This window comes from Melanaphis sacchari, unplaced genomic scaffold (genome assembly GCF_002803265.2).
Source record: "Melanaphis sacchari strain LSU unplaced genomic scaffold, SCAv2.0 Contig40_pilon_pilon, whole genome shotgun sequence".
In the NCBI taxonomy this organism is placed as follows: domain Eukaryota; kingdom Metazoa; phylum Arthropoda; class Insecta; order Hemiptera; family Aphididae; genus Melanaphis; species Melanaphis sacchari.
In genome coordinates this window covers 330,391-355,326 of record NW_020271264.1, presented here as the reverse complement: position 1 = coordinate 355,326, position 24,936 = coordinate 330,391, and the positions used below count along the sequence as shown (strand labels likewise).

Sequence of the window (24,936 nt, the reverse complement as noted above, 5' to 3'; positions counted from 1 at the left end):
TTGATTGAAAAGTTTTTTCTTTGACATGCGTAGATTTCTTAGTATTCATTTTATTTATATAACGTGTATAAATTTGTTTAATAATCCTTTAACTGTTCAAAATATTGGCGTTCATAATGATATGGATTATTTTCTATTATAAATAAATAATATATTTTACTTGAGTCATAGTGGAAGTTTCTACAATATTTTTGTGATTCAAACAATATATCATATAACCATAATAATGAATAGTCTAAATCATTATTAAACGTATTAAAAAACGAGTATTTTTTGCTAAAAGTATAAACGAATTATATAATTTATTAGAAAACGATCAATGTTGCACCGAATTGATTGGAAATCAGTATGATATTATGCATATCATAACATTCTATTTAAAAATGTTTCTAAAATTATTTTATTTTTATACGCAGATTATTAGTACTTACTATGTAAATATTAGTATGCAATGGCTTTTTTTTTTATTATTTCAACCCTCATAAAAAAAAAAAAAAAAATAGTAATAATAATACAAATTAACTCAATACATTGTAATAATGCAACAGCATTTTAATAACTTTACAAATAATATATATATATATATATATATATATACATATACATATACACACGCTTATATATATATAACTTTAATCTAAATAAATAATATTCTACTAAACCGTAGTTTAATAATAATAATAAAAAAGTAAATAGTAATATTTAAATAAAAAAATAACAATAATGGTTATTTTATTATATTAAAAAAAATATTATTTGTTGGGATTTGAAACTCTTCAACATTAATTTGTGTATTGTTATTTATTTTACATAATATTTTTACTAAACCAATTGTTTTTTGACGCAATACATACCAAACAGGATCATTCGTTTGCAACAAAGATGTTTACAACCTTTAGACCATACATGTTAAGACACTAAAGGGAAATTTTTTTATGTTAAAAAAGGGTGCAATCCGTAAATTTAAAAAAAAAACTGATTTTATGCTTTTTTCGTAGTATTAGAGTCGTTTACAGCTCAACATAATATGCAATATTGCTAGTTGCTTTTAAAATACATTAAGATATTTTTATAATTTATAATAAATATGCTAATTACATTTCGGCAATAAGTAGCATATCATACTACACAGAGTTTGATTATATTTTATTTTTTATGATTATCTTAAATTGTTTTTCCATATATCTGCATGAGCATAATATTAAAGATTTGCACATAAGAATAATTGTTCTTTATTTAATGTATTTATTATTTAAAATTAACTCTTTGATAGTCATATGGATTGCATATTTTTGTATTTTTGAGTTTTATTCATATTTGTTTTTCAAATTTTATGTTTCTTTCATAGATGAGCTCAACATAATTTATTTTTATTTTTGGTTTTAGGTATTTTTATATATATTAAGTATACTCATGCCTAAGTCATGATACACTAAACTTCACACGCCTAATAATAAACTTTTTGTGTTAAGATCATATTTATGCTATTTATTTAGAAATAAGTGAAATAAATATGTTTAAATTATGTATATATGTATGCTTTGTCTCAATTAATATTATGTCCATGAAGTTATTGTATTATGTATTTAAGCTTTTTAGTAACTTATATACATTTTAAAAATTATAGTTTTTTTTAATAGTATTAATTTTTCATGTATTCCATAATGTAATATTATGTTGTAGAGCGTTCACTTTACATCTGTACAAGCCATGGATTCGAAATAAATGTTTAAGTCAATTGTGACTTAAAATAGTTCATTTATTTTATTTAATTCGAGTATAATAAGCTTATGTAAAAGCGTGAGGCGTAGAGGTGCTGTGGACTCAATGGCACTGGTACATTTGAATATGCTGTTCTGAAAGCTTGTTTATAATATGTAGTATCTCTGTTCTTTTCTTGAATTTGAAGCCCATAATTTTTCCACGGTCTCATTGTTGCGTTTTTCGAAAACTGTTATTTTCTTAGGTACAAATGTGGAAGCTAGTTTGTTTATTATAATGTCTTATCGTTATATTTGTTGAATATGTTAAAACCAGTTATTGATAAATTACAGCATAATATTAATAATTCCGATTAGATACTTGCACATCGTAATTTGTATTGATAAGTCGAGGGATTCGTAATTATTGTAAAACAATATTTTTTCTAATAGTTCTTAGAATTAATGATTATTATTTCGGTAGCCACTATTAAAATATGTTACAATAACTTTATTTCAATAAAAAAAAAATATATAAATTAAGTATGGCTATGTTAGGTACTTCAAAATATACAATAGTTAATTATAATATAAAATTTATACCTAAAAAAAAAAAAAAATAAATATACATTTAATGGTTTAGATCAGTAAATAATATTTGGATTATTAAAGATACCCACACGTTAACTGACATTACAAAATATCACGTGGCTAACAAAAAGTTTATGTTTTAAAAACAAACGGGGACATGCGATAGATACGAGTATTTTGAGATGTAACGAGGTTAGTAATTTACTTCAGTATTTTACTGATTGAAAGGAAATAATTAAACTAATATTCAAAGATATATCCGGACAAGTGAGAAGACGCTGAGTGAATATGGCAAGTGAGAATTTCGATTGATTTACTTTGAAGCGCTATTTGTTTGTATTACACATATATGTATAGAAATTCATGGTGGCTATAGATATTTAAGGAAAAAGCATCTGAATCATTATGAAATATGAATTAATATAACCTTGTCATTCATAAATTCATCAACTCATGTGTTTGAAGAGGTATATTTTCCAGGAATGTCTATAGTATATACGTATTAATTAAGATAAAACGTCACTCTGTGTAACTTCGGAACTAATATTTGCTATGTCTAAAAAATATGTTCTAAATAAGAAATATTTGGTAGAGATATGAAAACCATCAATAATATTTGTTAAGAATGATTGAAAATCGATTCAAGAGATCCTTCGATCGACCCCTTTATATATACCTTTCTATCAGAGTGCAGGTGGCTATACAAAAGGTTTTAGAATGTTTTTAAGTTAATACTTATTATTCATTTGCATTCTGCAGTAGTGTACTGTGTTTAAATCTATATTCTCTGTCAGTACGTGTAACATAAGCTTAATGGGTAAATTTGTGATCCTTCGTTCTTATTAAAGAGTTATTTTATCATATATATATATATATATAGCTAGTATAATTACGTTAACATACAAATAATGTACAAGTAGAGCATTTGAGAACTAATATTTTTTAAATTAATTTGAAATTTCAAAATAAATACGACTCACGTCCAAACGATAAAGTACAGACGATTACGCCCAAATGGTTATTATACGGTCAATAGACTATCAGTATTCAAGTCCATTCATTGAAGAAATACGAAGATTTTCCAAAATATTTTGCCAAATCTTAGTACACCATCTAACACTCTCATATCTGTCCATCATATAATTGCACATTTCTTCTTCCTGATCTTTTTGATTCAGCACGAATTATACGAGCATTTTAACTCATGGGGATTGATGGTTCGATCGTGAACACATTCGGAATCATTAGTTAAACGAATCGTCTTATATTAGGTTGTAAAAAAAAAAAAAAATGATAACCTGTTAAATTTATAATAATAAATTAAACTTGTCTTTGATGTAATAAAAGAATCAGCGAAATAAACCAATATTAAGAATTTAATTAATAATTATTTTATGAAGTAGTATTTCGAAACGTTTTACTCATTACGGTTTTCACTTTTTTCAGAATTTTAATTGTATACAATAATATTGTGAATGCCCAAATAGTCAGTATATAGTTTTCTTAATTCTTTAAAAAGCTTTCCGAAATTATAGTTTAAATATTATAATTACTATTTATGTTAATCAGTTCAAAAATGTTTGAGCAAATACCCAATAATGTTAATAACGTTACTTGCAAGTATAGATAAGAGTAATTTTTATTTGACTTTGCCATCTATACACTCTTCAGGATAATTGTTATAAAAAAATTGCTTATTTGAGGCAGGTTTGTCTTTTGCACATACTTTTGATACCATTTGTAGAGCGAAATAATTTTTGATTTTTTATATTTTTTTTTGTGACTAATTTTGTTTAAAAGTACTAAAAAAGCTATATTTTTCACTATTTGATACAGCAAGAGTTCTTCTAATAGATAAAGGTCTGCTCATATTTTTAGTAATAAATTGATAAATGAAAAGATTGAATAGTTGCTGTATGAAATAGTTACAGTTTTATTTTATCTTTAAATTACATAAATATTTAAGAACAAAATTTTTGAAAGTTTATTTGGATTTAATTTTTGCAGACGTAGATTAGAATTTAATTACTGCTATATAAGTAAAGTTCACTGCTATTGCACTCGGCATATTCTAAAACGAGACACACAATGTTACGACGTATGATAATGATGAAATTATGGTAACGTTGTTGTTTTAAAAATTAGAATTTACATTTGAACTAAAAACAAAAACTGCACTTTTAAATTAAATACAAATTTTATCATTTTTTAAGTAAACCAGACGTTATAATAGATTTTTTTTTAGAATAAATGTTGATATATATTTAGAGCGCAACATACTGGTGATTTACGCAGGTTTAACGTTAGAGTAACAAACATTGATTCGAAAACGTAGGTATTTAATTATATAATAATATCCATTATTAATTGCATTACTATTTCTAATGTTACATAGTGTCATATTATCATTAAAACATTTATTTTAGATTTTATATTCCAAAAGCAAATTAAAATTACTTTCTTCTACACCCTAAATAAAGTATAATAATTATAATTTTAATAATAATAATAATAAAAAAGAAGTACATGTGTGAACTAAAAACACAAATATGTCAATTAATTTACCAACTTACTATAAAATTATTTTATCTATGTATTAAGTTGAAATCATGACCTTAATTCAAAAATCTTGTTGTATTTATATTTTAAAAAAGAAAAAAGGAATCAAAAGTTAAAAAAAAAAATAAAACTGCAGTATATAATACAATAATTGTTTATTTATGTATTTTATTATTAGAAACTTCTGCCGTTCATCGTTTTTTTTTTTTTTTTATTATTACTAGTTTTATATTATTATATTTATGATGGCTGTTATTTAAATATTGTACACTGTACAATAGGTACAAATAAAGTGAGACTGCATGTATGCGTTTTTTTAGATTTATGTATAGCTGCACTCTACTCCGCAATAGGAAACGTAATTTTCCAAAGCGTTTAACAATAATAAAATTTCTGCTGTTCCATTGTAATGTAAAACATAAACTTAATGGAATTATAGTTAATGTAACTTACATTGCCTAGATGGTAATAATTATTATCTAATATCCCAGTAAGTCAGTGAACTATACGTATAATTGCTCGTGTACGTGAGAATAATTATATTGTATTATTGTCTAATCTTCGCGCTCAAAACGTTATATTTATTTTCTTACACTTCATAATTATTAATATTATTATTGTTATATATTACCTCTCTAAGACCTGTTTATGTATCAACTGCAACAAAAAATAATATTATAGTTTATTTTATTATGCTGTGCTATGTCTAAAATCAAGTTGTGTTTGTAAGTTTAACACTATTTTATAATACTTATATAATATATATAATACGTACGTATTGGTAGTATAATAATATATAATACATTAGTTTAGGATTTTTAAGGATATTTTATAACGTTTTAGATTTTATTATCTAATCTCCCCTCCGTTCAAGATTGTCTATTGTGAAAAATCTTTCGTTTAAATTTTGTCCGTCTTACAAGTAGGTATCTGCTGCAATTTTATTAATTTATTTACTTGTCATTTTACTTTTAACACGGCGAAGTGATGTTCTACATTATACTACGTCTTTAATTTTTTTTTTTTAGAGAGAAAAAAAATAACAAAAAAATACATACATTAAACATATTTGGTTATTAAAAAGCGTTTTTAACATATAAGTCTATAAGTCTAATTCCAATTAGTTAGATGTTAAAGACCTAACCTAACCTAAGCGTTTTATATAGTGTATCTCTTATATCTAAAATCTATGCTTTTAAGTATATCGCTTAAGCAAAAAAAAAAAAATGTCTACAAGTATTTTTTATTGTACGAGTAAATATTCAGTATCGTCTGAATTAAACTAATAAAAAAGTGAATTAAAAACAATATATTAAGACAATATTATAATTATCACAGAAAATCGTTTTAAGACTTAAAAGAATAAAAGAATAACGAATTGTAATCATCATATCAATAGCAAGTTTTCAAATGTTTTACTTCACAAATATAACATATTTTTATCAAAGATAATTTCTAAATAAAATATTTTATAAATCTTTTAAGACATACTGCATGTTCAATTTAATTTTGATTATCTGAACTGATTTTATAATAAAATATTCTACAAAACACAAAATAGTTTTATACCTTTATTAGTACCTGCGTTAATAGTTTTTGAATATTTTCTACGTTTTGTTAGAAATTTAAAATAAGTTAATAATAATTTCAACAATTTTATACATTGTTTTTTCTTACATAATAAACTATGAAGTCATGTATAAGATACTTATTTTTGTTTCACAATATAACAACAATATATTTGGATATATTATTATAAAATCTTTCTACATTTTATTGTACTCCAAAATAATGAATTCAAAATAATTTGTTTCGTTTATGATAAAATTGAAAAAAACAAACATAAAATATTTTTTCACTGTTAATATAAATATGTATTTAAATCTGAATTCGCAATAATTTAATTTAAAAAAAAAAAGTAAAAATCGATGTTTTAACCTGAAAATATTAACTTGCAACATATACCTATAATCAACCTCAGTTTATGTATTTACCTAGTTTAATAATATCTATATCACTATACTTATAATACATAAATATGAATAATTAATATTTTTTTCGATTACCAGAAATAAAACACAAATTAAATAATTGTAATCATAAATCAAATAGTTTAATTTTCAGTAATTTTATTTGATCTTTCGCCAGCTAGATATCTTGTTTAGTACCTTTGAGTGCCCGTAGTAGACACTTAAAATAATGCAACTATTCATCTGTGGTCCATGACCACGCACTAACAATGTTAACCCAATTAACTAAAAAAAAAATGGTTTTGAAAAAAGCTGAATAACTTTTTTATTATATTATTATATGACATGGATTTTTATGTAAAAACGAGAATATAATTATATTTAAAGCAGATTTCTTAATTTTGGTTTTAAAATAGTATGTTTCATAACACCCTAATTCAAATAAAAATCATTCATTTTTATTTCTTTTGCATGTATTCGAAGCTAACTCAATACCAATTGGTCCTTATAAATTTTATTAAATTAATCAATAATAAGTACCTAATACTTTGTTAAATATTTCGTATTTGTTTTAAAAAATAGTGAACCACACCTATTTACTGGCATTTTGGCAATAATCATTATTTTTTGGTATATATGTTTTATCTATTATACACAATAATAGAGGACGGAGTGGTTGTAATAAATAAGATAAAAAAGGTAAACGATTATTAATATTATCATAAGTAGGTATATAAACTAAACAATCTATTACTTAAATGACTAGCTGCTGTTCTAGTTCTTTTTTTTTTCTATTTGATGCTTTTCTTTTGTATATAATTACAGTTTTAAAAATAAATTTTGAACAAAAACTTTTTATAAAATATTTAAGGTTTTTTAATAGTTTATCACTTATGGACTAAAATGATTCATTAGGTATTGTATATTGAACTTCATAACAAACACACTAACCTATGTAATTCGTATATTAGATGATTCATAATTGGCTATTATTCATGTATCGCTGTAGTGTGAAGGCTGACAAAAACACAATCCTCCAACGTATATTTTGTCAGTGTACTCCTAAAATATCTTCAATGAGACGTGATCTCACATATTAATATTAATTTATTTTTTACGATTTTTTCAGATTTTCGGTGCGATTACTGCCATCCTACAGTTTGTTCTGCCATTCCTGATCATAGCCTTTTGTTATGTTCGAGTTTGGTTAAAACTTAACGACCGGGCCAGATGCAAGCCGGGAACGTCAACGAAGAACGCAAGGCGAGAAGAAGTGGAACGCGAAAGAAAGAGCCGGACTAACAGGTATATTATAATAAAATATATGCACATACTTATGCAAAGCGATTCATTAAGCAATATCGTTTTATTTTTTCTTCAATAATGCAGTTTTTCATAATCTGAAAATTAGAACTTTAAAATATACTTTAAGTCGATTTGAGATTTTTTATATTACTTAAAGAGTACTCCGTGGCGGCTCAAATTTTTGTTTTTTTTATGGATCTCTTTTTTAATTTAAGTTATTCAATAGATGTTTGCTTATGTTTTTCAAAATTTTAATGTTTTTGATCAAACCATAAACGAGTAGTTTTAAAGTTGTAAGAATGTGTATACCTAATAAAGATAGTAGTTATTAAAAATTGTTTTGAAAAATATCCTCGATATAAATTATGCTTAACAATTCGAAAACAACTTACAATTTTAATTTAGGTACTTCAAAAAATAAAATAAATACATTTTCTGGATAATTTAATGTAAAAAGGGTCAGATAATTTAATTTTAAAAACATAAGTTCCATGCTGTTGATATCGTTACATGGTATTCTTTGAATGTAACAAAATTTATAGAGTATTCAAAAAAACGAACTAAACGTATACCTAAAACTTCCAAATTCATGTTTGGAATAACTTAATTGTTGAAGAGAAAAGGAAAGGGCATATTTAGCGAATCTTCTATATATTATAATCATAATTCATGATATATACGTAAACACAACCTTCACGGGAGGTAAATTGTAGTACCTACGATATACTTGTATGAATATAATGTAAATGTGCGTAAATAGGTATATGACGTGTAGAAAATATAGAAATAGGTTTTAATTGGATCCAAAGTCCAAATACACGACGTATACGTAACGTATTTAATTTCAGATTAAACTCTCGACATGCAATTACATTATATTATAATAACGTGAATACTGTTCCGAAGGGAGTAAGTAGGCGCGGAAAAAAAACCCCACGCAATTTGTAAGTTCTTGCGTATCGTTATAACAATAATAATAATAATAATATCTGGCGATTCTGACTGCGTATTGACGTATATAATATTATAAATAATATTGTATTTCATACAAACGCCGCGGGCTTGTGGCGTAAAATTACCTCTAGAATTATTTTAGTATCGATCTCCGTCGTCACCGCGGCGTATTGTTAAACGGAACAGCGAGATGTTTTTATTTCAGTCCATTAGGTTTAGAGTTTAGCAAAACATGAAAAAAAAATCTCGCTGTAACATCTTGGATGATTTCCCATCGGACTGCTAATGCCGCCACCGCCATTGTACTACACAAGAGGCGCCTATATAGAAATGCATAATATTTTCTGCCGTATCCTCTCCGCCAGTCGTGCTGTGCAATGTTTACCAGTCACTTAAGTTAAAAGCAAATAATACATAAACAAAATAACTCGAATTTTCCGATATATATATATATATGTCCTTGACTAGTTTTATCCCCTAAGCTGCTACGTCATATTAGTTTTTATATTATAAACATGTACTGTGTACAGATCTACGCGCTCTACTCTATACCAAAACCAAGTGGTTGTTATAACGTGCCTTTGGACCTGAGTTACGTGGAGGTCACATTGATATAAAAATATTACACTTTCATTTGTGAGCCCAGGAGGGAATATTATGAAGGGACAGAACATTTCAAGCAATAAATTCAAACCGAGAAATACAATTATCTCATAAAAAAAAAAAAAAAATAAAAAAAAAAAGACCTTTAGTAATATAAATGACTGTGTACATGCTTTGTTTACATAATCAGAGGTGTAATTTGAGGGGATGAAAATTGTGTACATGAATATTACCCAAAATACGTTTTTGTACCTATTACAAGCATCTCTTAATATGATTATTGCAATCTTGTAAGCATACGTATGTGTGAAATAATATATATGGTAAATATTATATGCAAATGGAATGGTAAAAATATGCGATAATTGAATATGACATTGAAATGATTTGATATGAGAAAGTTCTTCGCTGTGAAACATATAAAAATATGATTTTTTTATCATTTTATTTATTTAACTATAACATAACTAAAATCTATATTATTTACAATATTACAATATTATTATGCGCTGTATAGATATTATTTTTGTAGTTACTTATTGAAATAAAGCCTGTGTTATGAAGTAAGTAATATCTTAGTATTACTTATTTACTTGAAAGTTTCCATAAGAACTCATTTCATATCATTCATGTATATATATACATTTTTTAGTTTTAGCTTAATTAAATTTATTATTGTTATAAATATACGAGTAAAAAGATAAAAGTATGAATATACGAAATTAAACCTAGACTTAGAGAATGTTGATATTGATTAATTTTGGAATAATATACAAAATTATATAGTTAAATTTTGATAAACTAATTTTGTTTAGTCTTTTACAACGGAACTATAGTAAATCTTAGGATATACAACTAATTTTGGTAAAAAATCAAAAAAAAAATATAATTCGTACTACACTGTTATCTTTTTAAATACCAAATCATATTCACTAAAGAAAAACTATTTCTATATATAAAGTTTTATCATAAAATATTAGAATAAATCAATTTTATCAGAAATTATCCAATAATGTTTAGGCAATCATAATAATTCAAATATATTTTATTCATATTATCTCAATAATTTTATTTCGATTAAGAAAAAGGTCCAGTAATAGTTATTATTGTTATATCATTAAAAATATTTTTATTTAATATTTTTTAACATAAAAAAATAAATATAATTTAAATAAAATACAATACAATACCAAATTTTATTCCTTGTTAATTATTATAATTGTTGATTAATCTCAAATACATTTTAAATTTAAAAAAACATGAAGATAGTCAACATTTACTGTGGGGTCAAAGGTGAAGTGATTATCCTTAGCTCTGTTGGATTTACATACATATTTATTACCATTAGCTATAGCAGTGTAATTGTAATGTAACTGAAAACATACATAGCAGAGTGTTTTTTTGATATTGGATTTTTATGATGATTTCAGTAGTTATATTTATCGTGCTGGGATTTAATTTCAACACAAAATTAATACCACTACAGCATTGTTTGACCCCAATCGTTTTCTGTAAATTCTAACCAATGTGGTTTACTTTTACAGTAAACATATACTTAAGTTTTCAAGAATAAAAAAAAAGGTGATAGAATCTGTCATAACGTAAGTTAAAAACATTCTTCATGCTGATTCATTTTTTATGCCACTGATAGAAACGAAAATTCTATAATACATAGTATAGTGTATATGTATAGGTGTAACATAATTTCATATAGAATAAAGTACTTATTACTATTACTATTATTATTATTATTATTATTATTATTACTATAAATTTAATTATTACTTTTATTATTATACCGTAGACAAAAATAATATGATTGTCTGGTACACTTTCGCTGTGTAAATAGCTATCGTTACAACTGTCGGCCGCCACCATCACGTTCGCACAACACGTCATATTATTATTATAATTTATATTACAATATTTTAATATTAAATCTGGTCGATATTCATCACTGTGTCACAATTTAACTACCGTGCACTGTATGACAATCGTTAGTAATTAATCAACGTATTCGGATGAGGGAGAAAGAACAATTCGGACGGTTTTAGAAGGGAGCATATTTTACGACGGAGAAACGCATTAATTTATACGATCAACACCAAAATATAACGATTTATATATATATAATAATATATAAATATTTATATATTAATACATATTAATATAAACATTATACGGACATAATTATTGTTCGAGTATAAAGGGATTAACGATATTATCACCGCAAGTTGCACACGTGTTCGCAAATTAATGTAATCAAGGATTTCATGAATGTACAAATGCGATTTTCAGTATAATTGTGATATGTTTTCATACTAAAGTTGACACGTTGCACAAAACAGTGTTTTGGATTTTACACAGGTTTAATACGTAATAGTATGTATGATTTCATTGATGTCTTGTAAAATGTATTTAATCGTAAAGGTAATATTAAACTACAAATTATAGTATGATTTTTTTTATAATTCTTTACTTATTATAATTTATATATTGAACTTATTTATTTCTTATAACATCGCGAATATTATAAACTATAAGAAGTACTATAATATATTCTTTTTATTTATTTATAAGCCAATACTGCATAGTATACATCGGTGATTAAAATGCAATAGTCTAAATATACAGACAATTCCATTATGATATATAATATACGCAACTCTGAAGTATGTGAAATCCATACAGATTTATCATATATATATATATATATATATATATATACGAAAAATCGTACATATCGTCACAAAATTAATACATATATCGTTCACTCAGGACATAAAAATCATGGACTTATATTTTTAGTACTTTTAAATTTGCTAAAACCACAAACTATTTTTTAGTACCTTATATTATATTCTCAAATTTTTTTGCATAAATACATTTTTCTGTTGATATTTATATAAAATATCGAACATTTTAAATGTCAAGAAAAATATTAAATTGTTCAAAAATAGTTAAAATATTTTTTAAATTTTTTAAGGTCTAGATAATAGCTATTTATTTACCATATAATACCTATATCGTTAATTAATCACGTAAACGTTTTACACTAAGTATAAGCTGCGCATTATGAATGTTTGTACAGAGATCTTAGACTTCCAACTTAAAATCTATTATTAACTGTTAAACAGTAATTGAAAATAATATTTGTATTTATGCAGATTATTATAAAAATTTTAACTAAACAAAAAAAATACATATTTCCTAAGTTAAATAATGTATATACATATATACGTATATTTATAAATGTACCACTTAATTTTAGCTCATTATTATTATTTTCTTTTATGACATGAATATACGATGATGGAGTTTTCGCAGTTTTAAAAGCATGCGAAAATCATGTGAAATCCTTCCAGTAAATTGCGTATGAACAAAATTATTTTTTTATATTTTAAAATTGTTTTATTATAGTACATCTATTTTAAACGTTTAAAAAAATGTTATTATGGTCGTTGGACTAAGTGGTCACGTTTTTAACAAACCTTTAAAAGTAGGTAGTTATCTATATACTATACATATTTATGCGAAAATGGGAAAATTTATTATTGATAAAAAGCCTGTCGGATTGAAGTAGGTACATGCATAGTTATTTATATTACTTATATACATCATAATAATATATAAATATTATAAAAATATGCAGACCTTTGATTTTTAATATTTTATTTTAAAATTTTACTCTTTTTTATAAGTTTCAATAATGTATTTTAAGTTAAAAAAGTTCAACTTGTAAAAGTCTTCTTTTTTAGGAAAATGTTAACATAAAAAAGCTTTATATACGACTACGCATCTGATAGTTCCTTTATGATTAATATTAAAAAGTATTTGGAATTTCTAACGAAAAGAGGCTCCATTAGGTGTAATCTTTGTGCGGTATACGAAACCCAAAAGCAAAAAAAAAAAAAACAAACCATACATCTCATGAGGTTTTAAAAGCTTATATTTTAAGAATAGTGTTATAAAGAAGAAAAAAATACTATTGACCACAAATCCGACGTCTTCGTGCTTAAGTCCAAACGGAAACGTGGTTCCGCCCTTTTCTCACTCACGTTATATACTTACATATATATTATACATATGTATATATAATATATATGCCTTTATAGTTTGTGTATGTGCAGACGATGGATAAACGTTTTAGATATTATATATATGCACGCAATACCATAGATATTCAGTGCCGTCGTTTCGTTTAAGAACAAAAACTTATTGATCACAATCTTAATTCATAGGTAGGAGGCAGGTTGATGAATACTGAATACAGTTAATATAAGTTACTTAAGTTAAGATAGTTAAATAAGTAGTCATTATACCAAACGTTTAGCATAAGTTAATAGTTCATAAATAATATAATATTTAACTTAAAGAGCTTAAAGTTAATATTGTGAAACAAAATAGTCATTTTTATACATTCCAAACTAGTTGAATGAACAATTTTTGACAATTTTTGGATATAATATTTGATTAGTCACACTGATGGTAATATACGGTTTATAAAAATATTGAACACAAGATAAGGCTAAAATTTATTTAAGCTATACACGGTGTATATGTATATATCGAAGTTAAGTCAACGTTTATTTTATTTTTTCTTTTAGATATTTAATCTTTTATATTTTTTTCTTGGAGATTTTTAAAAGATACATAAAATAAAATGATCATACTTAGTAAATAACGTATGGATGTGAATGCTATCGATGGTCAATAGAGGTAAATCTGGGTTATACAATATTTCTCGGGCTCAAGACTAGGTATCATTATAAAAAAAATCTACTATCGAGTGTCAAAACTTCTAAAGTACACTTTGGTAGTTCGTCAAACTAATAAATTAGAAAACTACTTTCCAAGTGTATTGGTTTAGTTTGACAGCTATACACCATGAATACAGGTTGGTTATGGATTCCCACTGAGGTCTAATCATTTTTTAATTTTTTCTTTTACACCAACGATTATGGGTTGTATGTGTGTGCTTTTAAATATGAATATCCAACGCTTTGAGGTTCAATTTGATTGATTTGTCAGATGATATAATCTATTCATTACGCTTAGAGAACAGAATTAAAAAAATAACAATTATATCCTGATCGTTCGGAATTATAATACGAGGAAGTACTCGTGTACTTTGCCAACAGAAACGGTGAGGATCGTATACTATAGGTATCGGTGCCTTTGGTCAATGACGTGACACGAGTGACCAATGCGAATGACAAAAAAACACGCTATGCATCAGACAAAGGGTTTAGTAATAGTAATATATACTAACACACATGCGCACACACACGTACACACATAAACTTCTCATTACTTTAATATCTTAAATCAATGTATCATATACGTGTAATAATTATTTTGTGTTTCATACGAGTAGTAATTTAATACACTTTCAATGCGTGCGTCATAGTAAACTCGAACAGATGGACATCGTTAATACGTTAATACATATAATATTTTAATAATAATATACCTAGGTGTATACGATATGAATTAGACACGCGTGTTACCGTTTGGTAACTTTGGAGACAAAAATAAGACGAGGGGTGAAAATATTTAGAAAAAATACGTTCTTCACGAGAAACGGAAAAGGAAAAGAATTTATACGCAAATTGGAAAATAAACTAATACTTTAAGCCCATCATACGAATATATATTTTTCGATTTCATTATTTCGTTGACCGACTGAGACGTTATATCAATTTAGGGGAACCCACTTTTTTTTTAAAAATATTCTTTTGTTCTTTTTTCTTGGCGTGTCTTTGGTTTCGACTTCTCTTTTTTTTGGAATATTTCACAACCGATGCCGCAACAACAATGTACATTCAACAATGTACATTATTTTATAATATGATGTTGTCTTTCTCGTAATATATAAATATTTTTTTCCGTTAGAAAAACATAAATACCAATAATAAATATGCACCCATGTTCTAGTTATTCCCTTGTCGACATAAAATCTGTTATTGTTTCTGTGGTAGAAAAATAAATAAAAAATAAAACAAAAACAAAAATAGGAAAACGATAAAAAAATATAATTTAAATTCTGTCTCACGAATCGCAATGTGTGTTTGTTCTACGTAAACTGCACTTCTGTCGACGACTACCTACATAGCGTATAAAACGGATACCATAAAATGTTGTGAGAACGTGGTGAAATATCTGTTTTTATATGAAAAAAAAAAAACAAACTCTTTCAGTTATATGATAATATACCGTGTCACTGACGTTATTGAGAATTTATTCTTTAGTGGTGAATGATCAGTAGCTTTTGTTTTCTACATAGGCAAAAGAAAGATAAAAAAAATAAATAAAAAATAATTCGAAAAATAGACAAATATAAAATGTAACAAATAATAAATTTGAAATTTAAATCTATCTGACTGAATTGTCATTTAATAGTGTAAAATAAAGAATATAATTTATCGTAATATAAAATTTTACTGGTTTATTAATTACTATATTACTAAATAGTTGTGTTGTACTAGTAACTACCTACTGTTATAATTTAAGAGGATATTTATCTTATCCTGTCACATTCACAGCGCATAATATAATGTTCTAAAATGTATAAACAAATTATCCGAAATAGTTTAAGTTTAGTACTTTTTAGTATACTTTATTTTACTTTTTTTTTATGCAGAAAAATTTTAGGTGCTTCTTCCAAATGCTTTTTTTTTATCAATATTACTATTTTAATCATACCATAAATTTGCTCGAAAACACAGAACACGCATCCTTGATTAAAAATCACTCGTAATTTGTATGACTAATATAATAAACGCACTATCATTATGTGCGTACATCTAATTGTAATTGATAAGAATATTTATTATATAACTGTTAACACGGCACGCCGTTGTCACGTCGTCGATGGCACTCGTATAAATATTAAAATGATATTCAGGTGTGCTTTCATAGCCCAGATAACTACTCCCCCGTGACCGAATCCTATGTTTGTATGGTATCCGTGCGTGTGCATGTATGTTAAATATTGAAATAGTTTTATTAAACATTGCTTATGCGTCTGGCGTCTCGTTGTTGACACAATCCAATTATAAATTTAGATGTACCAAGACATATTTCCGTTCGTCGTTGGACCATTATATCATTATGCATAATATAGGTATATATTTTATGTATATAATCTATATATATATATATATATATATATTAATTTAATGCTGTATTCACTCATCCGATCTCACGCCACGTGCAAGCGAATCTTTTCGGGTAACTTATAGGTACCTGCGCATGGTTATAAAAGGTTCAGACTTTTTGCTATATCCTTTTCTTTTCTTTTCTCTTCTTTTCTTTTCTTTTCTTATATAATGCATAGTTCTGTTTAACTGCTTGAAAAATTATTAATACGTGAATACTTCAACTGCAAGTGCGTTCTGAACTTCTTTCCGACATTCTATGTGTCCATAAAATGTATTACTATATAACGGGATGAACGTTATTTCTATTTGAAAAAAAAAAACCTAAAATAACAATCAGTTCACAGTATAAACAACAAACACAAAATAAATACAATTAGAACAATTAATCAATTTAAATAGTCAACAGTTTAAATTAAATACAATTATTATGATTGCGTGTTTTGTCTTCGAAGCAACAACACACTATACGTATATACAATTATTGAATGTATATTCTGTACGAATCATCAGTTGTAATAAAATATAACTGTAATCGTTGTGTGATATACTCATGGAAACATATGAACAATTTTCGTTGAATTATAATATAATTATGTGTGTGATATATGTAAACAGCTCAAATACTTCCTGTTTAACTTATAATCAAATGAGGTTAATAGAATGTTATATAACTCAATATCACTTTAACGTTTTATTTCTAAAATTATTAAATGGCAACTTGGTTTTAATTTCCTTGGCAATTGTGTAAAAACATAATAAAATAGGGATAAGTAACAGAGTAGCTAAGTTTCTAGTTATGGATTATTTATACAACTATATATATATATATATATATATATATAATTTAATTTTAAACTAATGTTTAAATTTATATAAGACTAATAATAACTAAATTAACTTACGAATAACATTACAATTATCTATATTTAATTATCTTTTGACTTTACAAATACTATCCTTAACTAATTCCTGCCTCCCTCCCATAACTATTTCCTTAATTACTGTATTGTCATAACACTCATAACATTATACCATTGATTAAGCTATTAAATACAATGCACTTGTGTGTTTATGTAAGAGATGTGCGCTCCACCATAAGAAACATAACAAATTATTAAGTATATCCAGAATTACTTTTAGATTCAGACTTCTGAATTTAGTGGAATAAAGACTATAGTTTTTATAATGATGATGGCAAGACATAAGTGATATTTTTTCTATACGGTTTTAAAATAGTATACAGTATTTAATCCTCTTCTAATTAGAACCACGTTAAAAATTTAACATCACTAACTAAATTGATTATATTATTTTGTGATCAACTATGTGGTCATTTCCATATTACTAGTGGTGGTCAATACGTAGACTACGACGCATTTTGGATGCCGTCTAGTTACGTTCTATTGGTGATCGAAGTATAGAAAAAATAAATATAAATTTAACAGTTTTCTAAGTCAGTGTTTAATATTAATATATAATAAATGACAATAATATTTCTGGAAAGCTATTAGAACTATTAAATAAATTAATAAATAATCTTGAAATTAAAATACCAACTTTTATTTTAATCACTTTTTTTAAATTTTTTTAAGAATAAAATAAAATAGTAACGATTATTATTCATGAATCAAAGTCCTCCATCTAATACTTTAAATAAAATATTTATATTGTATCCGAAATGAATATGCGAAAAATCAAAAATATTTTTTTGTTGTTTAGAAAAATTCAATAGCCTTTATAAATAGATTGCTTTGTATCGTAATTTGCGCTGTCAAGTATTTTAATCATTGATTCGTAAAAAAAGTTGAATCGAAGCAATCTGAATAAAAATATTCAAGAAAAATAGCTTTACACTAGATTAATCTAAATTTATTGAGTACATAATGATAAAAATTTATACTTAAATTTTTGTTTATAAAAATAAGAATTGTTGGTAATTTTATTACTAATAAATTGTTATGAATTCTCAACTACTTAAAATTATACTCGATGTTAAAAACAAAAATACCCTTTACACATAATTTCACCTTATATAATATAGTTACTAATTTCATGGGTATATAATACATAGTGTATCGAGGTGTTTAATATATTCTGTTTTGTGTTATTCTCATGATATTATACTGAAAAAATATTTACGACCATGGTGTTTAATGTACTTATTTTGCCTATAAAAACGCTGCATTATTATTTAGTTAAAAAAAAAAAAAATTCATAAAAATTAAAAAATAGAAAATGTAATTTATCCATAGACGCTTATAATTATTGATTATATTACTAGATTTTAAGTTTTATCTCACCGTAATGTGTTAATGTAATTGGGTGAGAATACAAATAAAATAATTTCTAAGTTATATTCCAGAGGGGACTGGCCTGTAAAGTACAACGCTTTCAGAAAAGAGAAAATATAATCGCTGATGTAGAATAATTTTCATTCAATAGATATTTTTATCATCTTACTAACATAATCGCTTAACCACTTTGTTTGAAACTACTAGTTATCTTTTTTTTTTTTATTCAGTGTTTTATTCTATTCATAATTGGATAATACACTATAATTGGAACATGAGACAAATTAAAGAAATTTTATAGTAAAGTGGATGCACTGAAGCAATATTATATTTTGCTGGTTGTAGAATTATAGCATTCATTAAACAAACTTTCAACAATGCAAATTGTATTTATTTGTTACAAGATGAATTGTTCGTGGATTTCATAAAAGCGAAAACTTTCTTTAATAAATGAGCTAAAATATGTAAATTTTTTAGAATTTTAAACTAAATAATTATAATTTATAAGACACAGTGAATATAGCATATCACTTCAAATTATTTAACATAATAATCGATTATAGAATGACTTCAAAATATTATTTTTAATATTATTTTAATGTTGGATAATATGGTATATTGTAAATATTATGTATTAATGTAACTAAAGTTAAGATGTAAACGTTATTAATATTTTTCAATATCTTATAAAAAATAAATTATCTTTAATTCAATCTAAATTATATTACAGTGTCACAACACAATCTTATAAAAGCATATCACATTATTCCTGAAAATGTTATTTAAATAAAAGGAATTTAATTTAATACAATTTGTAAGAAAAATTTCAAAAACCTGGATATAAAAGCAGTGATTTTTAAATATCATCAAAGTCTTGCAATATTATTACTTGGTGAATATCGTGAATTGATGTCATTTTTAAAACGATGCATACAATTTGTATAGCGGACATTCTCAATCACTTACTTTTTCAGAATTTTACAGGTATTAGTTTGTTCTCAAAAAAAAAAAACTTCTTTAATTTTAAGCCATTTTCTTTTTAAAAATGTCTTTTAAGGTAAGTTTTACTGTACTACAATATTATAATAGGGAAGTATGGAATCGAATATTGAATACTATGCCAAATGTCTTGTGATTTCTCTGAAACCATTTTGTATGATTTTATTGTCATAATTTGTATATTTTATTCATTGGAGGTCTAAAAGTTGTCGTAGTCTACATCGTTGAAACGTGCAAACAATTTTACGCTCAACGAGTGCCGGATAAAAGACCGTATTCTGAAAGAGATACCAATATTTTCGTAGATATTCGTATTATACGCACAACTATGCACAATGCATATGCTGTGCAAGTGTGTATCTATTATGTATACCCGTGTGTAAAACGTATAAATGTGCGTATTATTATATTATGTTAATTTATAAAGTAATCATGGCCAGAAAAAAATGCGTATAGTAAAAATATTAAGTACCAACTGATAAAAATAATCCGATCCAAACCGATAGGATCTACTTAATGTATATGCATCGCCGATCATCATCAATGCACATCCACTGCAGTTTACTTGTACGGCTTAACAAAACTATCACGCATCGTTTACGTATTAATATATAGAACAATATAGCAGGTTATAAAAAAAAATAATTGATATCATATAATAAAATGATTTTTTAGTTGTGATTCAAAATTCTGGTTAAACTTTAAAATGTAATAATTTATATAGCAATATACATACATGTAATATAAAGATGTATATAAAATAAAAATAAATTATCTTATACTTACAATCACATTATAAATTTTTATAATCATAATTTTTATGTATACTGTGATAAAAATCTATTAGTTGGTCGCAGTTACGATTTACGAATCATTCATGTATCATACACTAGAGTTGCTTAATTGTGTCGAGATAAACATTTTAAAATATAAATACCTGTAAAATGTTTGAAAATTTAAGATTTAATTTTTAAGCTGAAAAACTAAAATTTAGTTAACGACTTATAATTGTCGGTACCTCTGATCTCTTTTCTCAATTATGATTCCGATGCGCAAATAGTGTACGTAAGGCAAACAAATATTACACAAGCTGTGGCTAACTAAAAAAATTAAACGATGCGCAATTGTCTTACCTATAATTCTTAAATAAACTATCATATGGTGATACAAAAATTATGTATCATTATATAAAATATTAATATATATTTATAATAGCATATCTTTTTAAAATTAACTTGGGTATTTGATAGATATATATATTCGAAAAGAAAGTTGAATATAGAATACATCGATCTATCAATCTGTGGTCCTAATAAAATAATTACTTGTTTGGAGCAAACTGCTTTGTTAGGATATATATATATATATATATACATAATATATATATAGGTTATTAGGTTAGTTTCAATTATGAATTTAAGAAATAAGTTTCAGTCCACAAATATTATAGAGGTCCTCATAAAATAATTATTCGGTATAAGACAATATTTTTGTTTATTAATATTAAATATTGAAGTTAAATTTGTTTAAAATTAAAGTTAAATTAAATATATATATTACGAGTTAATAAGATAACTTGATTATTGATATTGTATTTAAATGAAATATTGATAAATATTGAAATAGGGTTTTCTGTTTTTAGGAAAAAATATACAAAATAAATGTGAATTAAACAATGCATATTCCTATTAACCTAACTTTTCCTAGACTTTTGTTCTTGATGTTCTTGTTGAAATATTTTAAATCTCAGACGATAAACACATTAAATAAATAAATAAATACAAATACTTATAGACTGTCAATATGTGAGTACGTAGTTTTATAAAGGGTTTTGTAATGTAGTTATCAATTGTTAATATAGTAGCTGCGCACATGACACATCATTTCCTAATCCAGACCTTAAGTATCCATTATTTTACCGTTAAAATCGCCTCTAGTTTTGTTTAACAACGAGACTTTTGATTTAAATGCTTTTTTTTTTTTTGCAGAATGTTGATCGCCATGGTGACTATATTTGGCGTGTCTTGGCTTCCGCTGACAGCCATCAATCTGCTAAACGATTTCTACCTGCAGACGGCCACGTGGAAACACTACTACCTATTCTTCTTCTCTGCTCATGCCGTGGCTATGAGCTCTACGTGCTATAACCCGTTCCTATATGCGTGGCTGAACGAAAACTTCCGGAAAGAGTTCAAACAGGTGTTGCCCTGCTGGCGCAACGGTTCCGGGTACGGTACAACCGGGGCTGACGTTGGACAAGGGCGCCGCGGCCGCGTTGGCGGTTACCGGTCCGAACGGACATGCAACGGCAACGACACGTGCCAGGAAACGTTATTGCCAACGTCGATCGTGCTGCCATCCGGACGAACTACCGCTACCACAGATTGCACCGGACTCGATCTCGTAGTAAGTCATGTCTATTATAGTTTTTTGTATACGATACCATCGTATGCCATGACGACAATCTGTATTATTTACGTGACGAGGTTGCCCCACGTACAAACGATCATTGTATGAAAATTAGTCGATTGGTTTTGCAATAAGTTTAACGCTGAATGAGCTATAATGATTATTTATTGAAATATTCAAATTATTTTTTAAATGTTTCTACTAAACAATTGCGACATGGAGGTACTCGTTCTAGTTTCGAAAAATCTCATCTGCTTATAGCTCTGTATGTGGATCCTATTTACATACCAAATTTCCAACAGAATGACGCAAGTCGTGTTTTCAAGAGTTAAGAATGTTAAGATATAATATTTGATGGTTCATACAATTTTATTTCACAGAATCCGAGATCTAAAGTTACAGCACATTCCTACACACGAATCCTACAAAAAACTATAACACACAGCTCCGTTATCTATTTTATGTTATTGCGTCGTCCCACACGCCTACTCTATCGTAGTTACATACTCCTGCATAGAATATTTACTTATAACAATTTTAACATATAGAATCGCAATTCTACGACGTATATTAACATTAAATTTGTTTACGGTGTACATTATTTTCTAGTTGTAATATAATAATAACGTATACAAAACAAAGCCAGTAGCGATATTAAGTTAGTCAATACGTTTAATCCTTCATTTTTCTTTTCTAATTATTAATTTATACGATTTATAGAAAACAAAATAAAAATATAATAAGAAATTAGTCAATGTCAGTGATTTTTTTTCTTAACAAAATATAAGTTTTCCATTGGCTGTTGTTGTTATATGTTTAAATAACATCATTTAATATATTCTATTATGATATTATATTTTATAATTATCCATATTAAATTTACTTTGTTATTTTTATTGTATTTATTATAGTTAGTAACCAAATTTGTAGATTTAATGATTTCAAGTATTATGATAAATGTCGTTTTAAATTCCATATAGGAGTTAAAAATATGAATTAAGAGATAGCTATTCAAGAATTTAAAATTTCGATTTTCATATTTGAGACATAAATAGTATTTCTCAATTTATGAGTTCATATACACAATATTTTATATAGTGAATTGAATTCATATACCTATTCTTAAATCTTAATACATAGTAATGGCAGTCTTTGATATCTGATTAAATCCAGATTATTGTAAATCTCCTAGTCCCATGATTAAAAAATATATATTGTTATTTTTTTATGCTCTAAACTTACTTAATAAGATGATTAAAAAATATTGTATTAAATATAATTTTATCCGGAAACATATGCTTGATTTTGTAATCCTATTTCTATAGTCTTTAAGTAACTGTATTATAATAGCTAGGAAAATACATTATAATAGAGGTCACAAATATATTCTATACTAATATTTAAAGTGAAGGTACTTTAGTATTTTAATTTAGTTGTTATTTTAAACTTTTAAGTTTTAACATTGGCTTGAATTGCATTATTTTCCTTAAAATTATGTTTTATGTGAAAATCGGAAGCGTTGATTTATTATAGTTGTGTATAGTTGGAATTTCTTTGTTCAATTATACAATACGCAGCGTGTAGCATGACAAAAAAATCATCATATCAGTACGCGTACGCATTCGGAACCCACCGTCATACATAATTTTAAGGTACACATTTACGACCAAACACTTAGTTATATATATATTTCTGTAAAAATGTTAGCTGGGAGATAAAATTGCTTCATTCAAATTATCATTTTAAATTTTAGTGCTACGTTCATTAGATTCGATGAAATGACACGATAAAAATTAAATTTTAATGAATTAATATTGATTAACTTCAAATAGCGAAACTGAGGTTTATAGGTTTATGTCCCAGATACTTTTTGATTAAACTGAATATCAAATATACACCACTTGTATTTAATATTTTATACAGTAATAATAATAATTACGATATTGATTTTTATTAATTAATTCAAAAATTATATTTCACTGTTGTTCTGTTTTACAATGTAATATGTTTTACTTGTTTATCGTGAATGAAAATATAATAATACTGTAACAATATAGAATTAAATAATTATAATAAAAAAGTAAGTTTTATATACTTGTAAAATATTGAGTGAGTCACTATTGTGGGTGTGTTAAATTTGAATTGAGTGGTATATCATTATTCATTGTACACGAAAAATGATTCTTAGCGAAAAGTCTATCAGCCTGTACTACCGAGTGAAATGTTTATTTAGTATATTTACTAAAAAAAATTATTTTACTTTTAGTATAATAGTAGGATGGTGCGATTTTCAAATTTTTAGTATAAAAACAAGAATATTTATGCATTTTTAATCACAAAATAATTTGCCAATATATGCGATTTATGAATTTTGTTAAAATTCTAACTTAAA

The 24,936-nt window shown here is 25.6% G+C and overlaps 1 protein-coding gene across 4 annotated transcripts in view; it reads left to right on the top strand.

Moving 5' to 3' along the window:
- The window catches only part of LOC112597375 (neuropeptide Y receptor type 2-like), a 180,716-nt gene that overhangs the window by 105,958 nt on the left and 49,822 nt on the right, over positions 1 to 24,936 (top strand). For all 4 annotated transcript variants that reach the window (XM_025343398.1, XM_025343400.1, XM_025343401.1 and 1 more), the window contains 2 exons: positions 7,950 to 8,125; positions 22,124 to 22,541. In XM_025343398.1, the coding sequence (XP_025199183.1) occupies positions 7,950 to 8,125; positions 22,124 to 22,541 (594 nt within the window). The remainder of the gene's footprint in view (positions 1 to 7,949; positions 8,126 to 22,123; positions 22,542 to 24,936) is intronic.